The sequence below is a fragment of the Centroberyx gerrardi genome, chromosome 11 (genome assembly GCF_048128805.1).
Source record: "Centroberyx gerrardi isolate f3 chromosome 11, fCenGer3.hap1.cur.20231027, whole genome shotgun sequence".
Classification (NCBI taxonomy): Eukaryota; Metazoa; Chordata; class Actinopteri; order Beryciformes; family Berycidae; genus Centroberyx; species Centroberyx gerrardi.
The window spans coordinates 20,500,616-20,512,612 of NC_136007.1; the positions used below are offsets into that span (position 1 = coordinate 20,500,616).

Here is an 11,997-nt window from a genome sequence, read left to right on the forward strand (position 1 = left end):
ATCACGGGTGGAGGATGAAAGTTTGTAATAGGTTCTCCAAATAGGGGGAGTCAGACCATGTGAGGTCTGACTTGGGCTATGGCCAGTTAACAGAGGAATACAGAATAAGCGAAGGATGAACGGTTAATGTATTGAAAATTGGGGCAGAACCAGACCTTTGCTAGCCAGTTCTCAATGTGCTGGACATTAAGGCATTCTTGCCAAATCCCCAGCTATTTGTAAGAAGTGAGTGTGTGAATGTGTGTGTGTCAGAGGGGGTGTCTTATGAATATTTAATACAAGGTTTAATGATGATAACGGCTATTAACCCTCTCTTGAAAATACAATTCAGTGAAAGGCCAAGACTGTGTCATCTGTGTACAAATGGATGGAGGAAGCACCTGCAGGTGTGGGAATATTGTTTATATTGGAAAAAAAAGAGTAGAGTTGAGCCTTGACGCAGACACTTGGTGACAGGCAGGGCCGATGCAGCAGATGTTCTGACTTGACACACTGCACTCTGACAGCACAGTTACCAGCCTCAGAACCAGGGGGAAGGGGGTTCAGACGGGTTCAGACACACCAATACTTTACAGTCTATCAGTAAAAAGGCAGCGGTCTAACAGAGTCGTAAAGCTTTGCTACAGCAGTGAAGCTAGTGGCACATCACTGGTTTGATTTAAGGTCAGTGGTAATGTAACTGCATATGCAGGAAGATACCATGTATTAGGAAAATCAGTCAGTTATGGATTTGATTCTGATGATTTATTTGCCTGAAATTTCAAGCTATCCCAAACTACAACACGCACACACATACACACGCAATTCCAGAGTCCAGACCCACTTTACGATCCAGTGGTCTAGCGCTGTATGCTGTGATCCAGGGACACAGTAACACAAGTTAAGTGCCTGTGCTATGCTGGCACCCACTTGCTGATTTGGATCGCTTATTTTACATGCCATTAGTTTTCAATTGTTAATAAAATGCATTGGGAGCTTATTGATTGCTTTTTATTACCTCATTTATTTCATGTCTTGTCTGGATCGCTATGCTCTACTAAATTATTCATTAGTTTACTACTATGTTGTCTCGCTGCTGTGCCACTCTTTCCGCACTGCTGAGGCAACGGAAATGCATAAATGCATTTATGCAGGTTGTATATTATAACATTCATTTTTGCTGGGCTCAAGGATGGAGCAACCATTTTGCATCATCCTGACAGTTTTTCATTAGAAACCTGTTCTCACGGTGTTGACAAGATTTCAGTTTGCAATTTGTGGAGAAACATCAAAGTAGAGGGGGCATTACATGCTGGTGGACAAGTCTCCTCTGCACATTTATTCAAGTATTTATATGTAGATTTTTTTTCTCTACATGTACACATTTCCTGCCATACTAGGAAATGTGTCAGTTTGCATCATTGAGTGTCCAGCTCAGACACATGTCTGTAAAACCTCATTACCAGATTGACCCTGTTGTTTTCTGATGCTGTTAAAAATTAGCTCATGGTATTCAGAATGTGTCTGGGGCTGTTTTTGGACCTGTTGAAAAAGGAAACTAATGAAAAAGTTGAGAAGTTAATGGTAAACTCTCACACATATAGGTTCACATTTCTAACTTTAGTGTTCTTCATTGTCTTTAATGATATCACAATAAAGAAAGTGTGCAAATGATCAAGTAAAACCAATGACATGAGAGAAAAGAGTAAAACCCAGTAAAATGGTGAAAATCATCTGCTGCTGTCATCTTTGACAACATCGCCCTCTGCTGTTTAAAACTCGAAATACAAACTAGAGACATGATTTGCATGAACTGGTTTTTTTTTTGTAGTACTTTGAGATTTGCTTGTAATGACTCATGAATAGTGATAATACAATGTAGCTTGTTACCAATCCACTAGTTAGGACATAACTGTGTGTTATCTACAGTAAATTACACAAACAAGAGTTAGAAAAAATGTGGAGATCAAGAGCCAATGATGACATGGCTCGACTGACACAAAGGTATTTTGTATCCCTTTAAAATTATCCAGGTGTCATGATACATGTTCATATACAAAATGACTACAGAGTGTCACCAGTACTATTGTTTATTATAACAGAAGCATTCAGTGTTCAAAGGACAAAAAGCTGTACTTCTGTTACATGAAAGACCTTTTTGATAGCAAATAATGCTTTTGAGCTGATCTACAAACACAGACTACATATCAAATATGTTCTCTTGAGTTCATAGTCTTACATGTTGTTTTGCCAACTCTCGGCCACTAGAGATAAGCACCAGTGAACTGCTGAAGTCCCCATAATGTTCTTTTCATAATGTTTGATGCATTCATCCTCCACTTTGCAAGATGGATCACCTCTCTAGCAAGCAGTGTGTCTCTGCAAATTATTTTTGATGCTGTTAGGAACAGAATAGGAAAGTCTAGAGTTTATTAGTATTTTCCCACTGCTCTCCCTCGGTTTCCCATGAGAGGCTTTAACCTAGAGGCTTGAAACTTTGAACCATCACAAAATATATTAGAACTCATGACATGACAAATGGTCCAATTATGCGGCTCATCATGATGTTTATCAGCATCCATCCTATTACAAAGTCATTTTAAAAATGACCTATATGGAGGCACTACAAATAGCAAACATTGATTTTTTTTTCCCAAGATGAAATCATATAGGTCTGCCATACTGTCCCAGTCTAATACAAAGTGAAGCAGGGCAGATGTACCAATCACAAGAAAACTTGCTGTGTCAGAACCTAATTTTTGAACCTTCTCAAATAACTCTTAAACCCTGGCAAACTGAAATGGATGTTAAGAATTGTTGATGGAAATACTAAAGATGTGACTATATAATATGAAAATATTCTATTTAAAATTGAGAAGGTTAGTATTACCAACTGCCACATTGTGGATTTCGACCTTGCTACTGACACTGACTACCCACTGTACTGAACCGTGACTTCAATGTCAAGTTACGTACCAAATCATGAATTGTTCCACAATTACTGTCCAAAATACTTTTGGCATAAGTTATGTAAAACACCACCTCAGAGTTTGCAATATTAAGATACTTTATTATATCGCATTGACAAGTAAGACATGGCACATAACTATTAGCAAGGTCAACAGAGCAGATTCCTATTCGTTTGTTACAATGTCAAGCACTTAAGACCATAATTCATTTACTTCCCCACAAATCATACCACTTTCATTTGGTGGATTATTCCAGATATTTTGATGGCCAATTTTGAAGGAAAAATATTATTAAAAATGTCCAATTACAATCTAAAGAAATATGAATAACATTCAATATGAAATGTTGAACATATTTTCGCCAGTGAGGTGATTTAGTCCAAGCAAGAGAATGAATGCCTTGACAAACCAGATTATTCTGTTATTGGAATTTTAAACATTCATGTGAATTTCTTAAATTTCCTTTTCAAGAGCACAATTTTGAAGCACAGGAAAATGTGCACTAAGTTAACAAATTTTCTTAACAAACTTTTTCTAGCCAGTGTGAATCCAATATTCTCTGCAACAGCCATCCGTGTGACAGACACATTGTGAAACAGAAGATGATGTGAAAGCAATTCTTAAATCTTAGGAATCTATTGCTGTCAAATTTAGGCTTATCTTTCCATTAGGTAGCTATCACTCTATTTATTGCTGGCCTATATTTTTTGGTTCCCAACAGCATCACACTTGCCCACCTTTGCTATAAACTAAAAGTATGTTTCCTGGTTCAAATAAATCATGAAGTCTATAATGCTACACCTGAGTATCAGCTTTGTGGGCTGGCTGTGGACGGTCCCGCTCCGTCACCCTGCCCCTCCTCCTCAGCGGAGTCGTCGGAGCTGTGGACCACCGCAGCACTGAGAGTCTGCAGCTCCTCCAGCACTGACAGGAGTGTCTCTGACAGGGTACAAACAGGCCACTGCTCAGGTCAATAGTGTCTGTGTAGATGTTAACACTAAAAAAACAAACAGTCTGACCTTCTGCCCGAGCAGTGGCGTGAAGAGTCAACATGACAACAAGACACTATAGTTACCTTTGGCAGGTAGCGGGGCTTTTGCTCCCACGCGGCAGCTCCTCTCTGAAGGTCTTTCTCCTTGTTCGCTGAGAGCAGCAGAGTTTTGCAGAGCAGTTGTGCGAACTCTCTTATACTCACTCAACAGCCCTCTCTCATGGACAGTGGCCTGGAACACATTCAGTTCACAGAAGGACAAAAACAACCGTGAAAATAGAAACATAATTTCTGAACAAACTGATTTTTTACCTAACCTTGAAAAAGCCTTACCAGTAGTAGGTTTTTGTCCTTCTCCGTCTCCTTTAGTTGTTTATGTAAATCCTGGACGTCCCTCTTTGTGTGTTCACTCTGCAAGTGCTGTGCTTCTCTCATCTGATCCCGTCTCCTTGCTGCCTGTCTCTCAAACTGTCGCAAAGTCATCACTGCAAGAGACAATACAGACAGAGCAATAGCCATGGGAACATTATACTGTGTAAACAATTCCAACCGCATTAGATCATGCGCAGCAATGCAGGTACGACTCCAACCCACACTTCCAACCAGTGTAGGCTGAGGTAGCACTGTGCTGATCCCTCTACCTGCTTTGGTGTGCTCTCTCCTGGCAGCATTGACTTGAGCCTCCATCTCTCTCAGTCTCTCAGCACAGCGGTCCTCCATCTCAGACACTCTCTCATGCAGGGCTGAAGAGGAACAAACACAACAATCCTCAACGACAATTTCAATATACCTCAGGGCATACACTGGATTTTGATACATCTGTCAGCAAATCTTCACACAGAAAGTGGGAACTACACATATAAGGAACTGATTAGATTAATTTCAGGTTAATTGATCATTACCATGCAGGCACAGTATAGCAGAACGGTTTAAAACAAAGCAAGGCGGCAGTAGCCTAGAGGTTGGAGAAGTGGGCCTGTATTCCAACTTTTAAAATTGGAGCCAGCAGCAAATTCATGGTGGCTTTTGGTGCACTGAAGACAAAGGAATTTCTAGTGAACCAGTCTAAAAGCCGAAATTTGAATGAAATGATTGCTGCATGGTGGATTTGATGTATGCAGCAGTAGAAGCAAGCAATCCCAGGTATGAATATCTGGAGCCAGAAGGATGTGGCTGAAAAAGAGCATGAGTGCTCAGTCAACTTTCCCTGGATAAGTAAAGGCTAAAAAAAAAAAAACTTGAGCAGCTTTACGTAGCCCCTGCCTCACCCCGCTCGCTCTGCTCCTGCTGGCTGAGCAGCTGAGAGCGGAGTTGCTCCAGGTTGACCTTGCTCTCCTCCAGCTGGGTCTGGGTCTGCTGCAGGCTCTGCTGGGCCTCCTCTCTGCCAGCCGCAGCCTCCTGGACCTCCACCCAGCTCTGCTCCAACTCCTGCTGCTGCTGCCTCACTTTACTCTCAACTGAGAGGGAGGGGGAGAGGTTACAAAGGCAGAATGAGACACGATATTGCTAAAAAGTGGGTATGCTACAGATAAACAGATAATGCATAATAATATGTATTAAGTCATGAGGATACTCACACTGTTCTCGCAGATCAGCCAGAGTTTTCTCGATGAGCTCCGGGGTTCTTTTGAGCTCCTGTGTGAGCTTGTCTCTCTCTTCACACACCAAGTTAAGCTCTGCCTGGAGGTTTCTGATACTGGAGGGGTTAACACAGACAAGGTGGCAGAGCAAATAAGCTAGCAGTAAGCCAAGTAGTGAGATGGAGAAACGCTGGGACAAAGTGTCATACAAAACAGGGCACTCTCTTAACCAGCAAGAAAGTGACAATTTTTACATGCAGCCTAATAATCCCCTAACAGGACTGCTCTTATTAAAAATGAATACTGGAGAAGCCCAATTGGTCCCAACCTAATAGAAATTTCAACAGAGTTGAAACAGATTTTTTTTATGTGCTTTACCATTTCTTGTTCATATGCCTTTTTGTAAAGCACTTTGCAAACTCATAGCTCTCATTAGAATTAAAAGTAGATAATAGAACATACATATTCAAAATTAACTGGCCTATGTGTTTATCCTGTAAACTAAAAACAAAAGCAAATGTTTCTTGCATGTATAAACAGTTAATACAATCAACTTCAGCCGAGTTGGGCAAAGATCAGTGGAACCGCATACCTGTCAGCAGTCTGGTCTGTCAATTTATTGGCCTGCTGCACTTTCTGCAGAGCCACCCTCCTCATGATCAATCCTGTGAAGCAAAAACATAATGACTTTCTTTAATCAGCCATGTACAATTCAAGCTGAACTACTACAATCACCCCATTAACCTACAGTACAACCGCACCTTGGATTGTCTCCACTCGTCTTTTAGCAAAAGTTAGCCTCTGGGTAAAAACGTTGAGCCTTGCTTGAGCTGCGTCCACTTCTGCCACCTTCGCCTGAAATACCAGGCTGAATCTATGAGGCACAGTGAAAACGTGTGAGGAAAATACAGTTTAAACTCCAAAGCATCTTCCAACATTAACAAAGGCAATTGCTTTAATTACTTTTTTCCTCCAAATGATCCTCTCATTTTAGATTCAGGTAAAAATGTTTACCTCTGGAGTGCCTCTGTCAAGGTTTTAAGTTCAGCCTCTGCTTTCTGACTACATGACTTCAGTTGTAAGTTTTCCCTGTGAGCCTGGGCCAAGTCCTGTTTCAATGTCTGGAAAGACAAAAAAACATCCACATATCAGAGTATATGACACAAATCTAATGCTCAATTTTGAGAATGTGTCATGCCCAGCTGCCCTTCTCGAACCCTCAACTGCTACTATAACCTAAAAAGTTTTTCATGTAATCAGCGTCCTCCGCTGTGGTAAAACTGTACACACGTTTATCACTTTCCTAAGCAGCTGCAAATTCATCGTGCATCAGCAATATTTACAATAGCCATACAATCGTATCACTTGTTCTGATACCAACCTCCCTGGCCACTCTCTCCAGGTCCAGCTCAGCTATCCTGTCATCCAGACTGTGTTGCAGCACACTCGCCTGGTGCTGCTCCTGTTTGAGCTGCTGCTCCATGGATCTCACCTAAGACACACAACAATACAACAAGCACTCTTAACACCATTTCAAACGCATAGGACTTGATTATACTGTGGTATACTATGGTACGATTGTTGTTTTCATACTGTTGAAAGAAGATTATCCTTCTCTCCTCTTAGTTCAATGTCCTTTGAACGAAGCTGGACGCACAACGTGAAGACTTTCTCTCTCCAGAGCTGAAGCACTTGAAGGCCTTTAGAACCATTCTTCAGTAGTGGATCTGACAAGGTCTATTTTAACATACACGCACGTACATGCACGTACACACACACACACACACACACACACACACACACACACACACACAGCTGAGCTTTGGGGTGTTTTGTTGATCACACAAGTGGCAGTACTGCAGTCTTACAGCAGAATCATAAACAATAGCAGCTACGGTGTACAATATTGTGTCAATGCGCCCAAAGCATCTGTTATAAACAGAATTGGAAGGCCCAAATCCATTTTTAAAAAGACAGATTCTCCTCACAAAGACAGCAAAAATCCTTGACCAACAAGTTCTACACTAGTGTCTACACTAGGTATAAGCTAAACAAGAGCTAGAAGTTAGTCACTACTGGCTAGCAACCTCAGCAGGTAAGCAACATTTAATCTATTTTTTTTATTTTTATCTTACATGTACACAACAATAGTACTCGCTCACACATGGCAGACAGATTGGTTTGATCATTTTCAGTATCAGGCAACTCCCTTGAGTGAAACCACTGTCAGGGAGAGGGTGAGAAAACATGTTTTACCTTGTGATGAACTCATAAGGTCTCGTCTGGCTAGTGAGGCTGTGGTTAGTGCAATTGAAACTTGAAATTAACTGAGGAACAAACACTCACCTTCTTAACTATTGTCTCCTCTTGGAGGGTCAATATCTCATTCACAGAGTTAAGTCTGACTGTCAAAAGCTCTGTGGTCATCTGAAGAGCCGCTTTCTCCTTGTTTAGCCTCTACAGAATAATCAAGATTAGAATGATGTACTACAAACATTTCAGCATACATAAGGGCATGAATTACACTAATATGCACATGGATTTATCAATTTTATACTTAATTGGCTACACAACACTTTCTTTACACTACCGAAAAGAAAGGCACAAGCTTGCTTTTTCCTCATGCAATTAGTTAACAGTGAATTGATTTTAAATCAGTGTTGTTGATGTTGTCTCCACCTCAACAATTTCAGTTAGTCTCTCGTTCTCTCCTCTCTCTGGGGAAAGTTGTCCAATGTAATTTCTAAGGCTCTGCAGTGTTGCCGACTGTGTCTCAAAATCCTGTCCCATTTGGCTGAAAAATGCAGAACAACAACATCCAATAAATGTCAGTGAATCTGAGCGCAAATGCTTCAGAAGTTTAGTTCCCATTACTTACAGGACTTTCATTAAAATCCATTGTAGACTGAATGTACCACCTTAGATGTTCTTTCAGCCCATCTCGCTCAGTAGACACATCCATCAGACTGCTCTTCAGCTGCAGCACCTCTGAGGTCATTAAATGAAGTCTGTCCTGTAGCTCACTGTTGGTCTGTCTTGCAGTGGCCAGCTCTGTACTGTAGGTAGCAGTCAACTGCTGCAGCTAGAGTGAACAGAGGCGAACAATGGAAAGTATTAATAACACTGTAATACCTTACTGAAATTCTCTTTTCACTTGCCCCCCTCCAGAGGAAGGTCAAAGGTAGGGTCATAATAGCACTGCTAAGATACAGAATAGCACCGCTGTAGCTGGTAGGGATTCGGTGTCTTGCTCAAGGACACTTCAGCAGGGCGGATGCTTGCCAACATGAGGGTTTGATCTCCCAACCCACTATACCACCCTGTTCCCTCAAGTATTTGTAAGCTTAGTGATGGTATCAATTTCCTTGAATAGATTCTCCACACACCTCCATCGCCTGCTTCCTCTGTGATTCCTCCAATTGTTCTGATAGTCTAAGAGTGTGCTGTTTGGCTTCCTCCCCAGCCTGTAGCCTGGCCATCTCAGCCTTCAGAGTGAGCTCCTGGGCCTCTTCTCTGCTCCGCTCTACATCCCTCCTCAGACTTGCAATTTCTCCACCAGACTCCCTCTGTAGTCTTTCGAGCTGCAAAGAAAAAGATGGCATTGTTTAATTCAAGATCAGATGTTGCAGAATGTTTGTAATATGTGAAACTGAGCGTAGCGAAACTGATTGAATCAAAGCATGTCAATTGAGGTGAACGCAGACAACAAGCCAGCATGAAATCAATTTTTAGATTTTCACAAAATACCAGTAAGGCACAGATGATATTGGTTGACATCAACAATTGAACTATTTTGTAGGTAGACAACATTACCTGTGAGTCAGTTTTGTCCTTTTCCTCTCTGCGCTGATTGAGCTCCTCTCTGATTTGGCCCAGTTCAGTCTTAGCCTTACATAACTCGCCACGCATCGCTTCCATTTCATGACTCTGTCTGCAGTACAGAAGTTTAAGCCATGTTGATCTTGTTCAAAATGATTCATCACAAATGTCTGTAATGTTTAGTCTAATGATAAATATAATATCAGACCCAACCATAAAATTACCCCATTGCAAAGCATTTCATGCACGTTACAACAAAGAAAGATAGTCGCAGCCTTATGTTCCACAGGGAACGAAGAGGATTAAGTAAGTAAGTAACAACAAACAATTTACAACACTGCTTCACTACATACACATATCTCATACCTGTTCAGGACCCTGTCTTTGTCTCGCATCTCATCCCTGTGTCTCCCTGCAGTGTCCTTCAGTGCCTCCACCTGCCCCTTCAACCTCTCAGCCTCAGCCTTGTGCTTCTCCACCTCCAGTCGCCACTCCGTCTCCCACCTGGACCACTGCTCACTTCTCTCTGCAGATCTGTGTTTGAGGAAGAGGAGCTGCTCATGTAACTAATATTTCTGCCAATTGACAGAGGTTAATGGTAAGAATTATAGACCAAATAAGGCATATTCGATATATTGTGAGATACCTTGCCCTCGAGTCTGTAGAGTGATTTATAGGGTTCCTTCCTCTTAGGCTGTCTCCTTGTAACATCATGATTCTTTGATTTTCCTTTCGCAATTCCAGGATTTCCTGTTGGGCCTGAGTGATGGCAAGCCATGGATTGGCAGGGCTAGGGTCCACTGGTGTTGCTGATGTTAGGCCTGGCCTCATCCAGGAGATGGGTGTTGTCCCTCTGAGCACTCCAGCAGACTGGACACTTGATGTGAAATGCGATGGGGGCATCAGGTCCTTCTGGATATTCCCTAGATAACAGAATTTGATGTGAATATGTCTAGTGTGTATAGTCTATGTATAGCCCTGTTAGGTATGGTTTATGAACCTACATAGGCACTGTAACTAACTGACTGGTGTCAGTACCAACCACAGAAAAGCAAACAAACGTTAACTTATGGAGAATTCAAACTTTGAAGCCACCAGAGTCAACATGACAACTTTCCCTCCCAACGAAAACACCTAACTTCGTCTTCGTGTTACTATGCACACAAGTTAACTAAACAACTTTACAAGCTACCGTTAACTAGGCATGTATTGGGTTATTTCACTTAGCTAGCCGTTAGTATCTCAACATTTGCTTGCGACTGCGAGCAAGATATGTCAATATTACAGTGCAGCTAGAACGAGCAACTTACTTGAAACAGCTGGTGCAGTGAAATCAGTGGGTGCGATTAGCTTTTCTTTTTCCAAGCTGTGTCTATCCATGTTAAACGCCTGTCATGGGAAATCACAGCGAAAGTGAAGGGCAAATGAACCCGAGGTGTTTGGGTGCTTCATAAAAAGTGTTTGTTCTCCCGCGGGTCACGTCACTCGTCGTTGCCGTAGTTACAACAGCAGCCTCCTCGCCTCCTCAGCTCTCGCCTTGAGCTAGTTTCGGAAACTTAGCTAACCTTTTGGTGTTCATACCACACGCTGGTGAAAATGCAAATGATAACACCATCCAAAATAACACATTTTCTTACGAACTTAATGAACTATCTAACTGCAAATATTAGGCTCGCGCAATGCATCACGGGATAGTTAAAGGACTCGCGGAAGTTGTTTTATTTTTTTTGTTGAAGAGGGGTGGGGCGTGTGTGTGTTTGACTGGCACCTGACCTGATATGAGAGGTTGTCAACCTCTTTAACACCAGAGACTCCTAATTACATATACATTAGGCTAGTGACCCCGTTCTGAGACGATTTTTGTTGTTAGATATTATCTATAGCTATAAAGCATGGTCTGGCCTGCTGTTGGTGGGGAAATAACATTGGAGAGAGTGAAACCTATCACCAGAAAAAAACACTCCAATACATTCTGCCATTCTGTCCCCTCAATGTACTGCTAACCTCTAGCAAATGAAACCTGAAATTAAACCATTCCTTCTTTTGCTGCGAACCCCTGCTGCATGAGATATGTCAAATCCTGTGGAAAAGGGAGCAAACTGTTGCAGGGCAGCATATTAATGCAGGTTTGAAGGGTAAACTGGTGGTAATTGGGTTACTTCACTGAATTGTTGGGTTACGGTGCATGTATTTACATATGTTACCTCCAACTGTAAATGTATTAATATGAATAGCTTACAGTGCACATTTGCCCATCTTGACACATTTCTGTGTGTGCATATTTTCTTCCATCTGTAGACCTACGCCAGTGATGCACATTTTGCACACGCTGCGTATATGCTGAAAATTGTAGATCTGTAAACTGCAAACATATGCTCATCTGTAAATCTGATAACAAGGATTCTGTGTGTTTATTGATTTGTTTGTTGTATTATCTGCAATATGTTATTTTGTCTTGTTTGTTTCCAGTAGCTTCAGTCCTCTCTATTTACTCTACTCTTACCTATTCTCTATTCTTTACTGCTGCCATGACCTACTTTCCCCTTGGGGTTCATTAAAGTTTCATCCAATCTAATCTATTTATGGAGTATTCATGGAACAGAGAGATATCTTTAGGTTGTTTTATTTACACAAATGATCACATATATCAACACAACCT

At 41.5% G+C, this 11,997-nt stretch overlaps 1 protein-coding gene across 1 annotated transcript; it reads right to left on the reverse strand.

Moving 5' to 3' along the window:
• Positions 1-3,430: 3,430 nt before the first annotated feature.
• Positions 3,431-10,903, reverse strand: cchcr1 (coiled-coil alpha-helical rod protein 1). Its single transcript, XM_071916643.2, has 19 exons — positions 10,649-10,903; positions 9,985-10,261; positions 9,705-9,872; positions 9,333-9,450; positions 8,906-9,100; positions 8,438-8,601; positions 8,199-8,313; positions 7,866-7,976; positions 7,113-7,256; positions 6,901-7,011; positions 6,534-6,640; positions 6,281-6,393; positions 6,112-6,184; positions 5,517-5,635; positions 5,208-5,396; positions 4,581-4,682; positions 4,273-4,424; positions 4,024-4,171; positions 3,431-3,887 (listed from the first exon to the last, which is right to left on the reverse strand). Exons 1-19 carry the CDS (start codon positions 10,716-10,718, stop codon positions 3,757-3,759), a joined length of 2,607 nt encoding a protein of 868 aa, XP_071772744.2. The 5' UTR covers positions 10,719-10,903; the 3' UTR covers positions 3,431-3,756.
• Positions 10,904-11,997: the final 1,094 nt, after the last annotated feature.

Coding starts and splice junctions, on each gene's coding strand:
- cchcr1 (XM_071916643.2), bottom strand. CDS start 10,718: ATGGATAGACACAGCTTGGAAAAAGAAAAGCTAATCGCACCCACTGAT. Junction 5,636..6,111: donor ACAGACCAGACTGCTGACAG/GTATGCGGTTCC, acceptor TAACCCCTCCAG/TATCAGAAACCTCCAGGCAG. Junction 5,397..5,516: donor GGCTGATCTGCGAGAACAGT/GTGAGTATCCTC, acceptor CCTCCCTCTCAG/TTGAGAGTAAAGTGAGGCAG.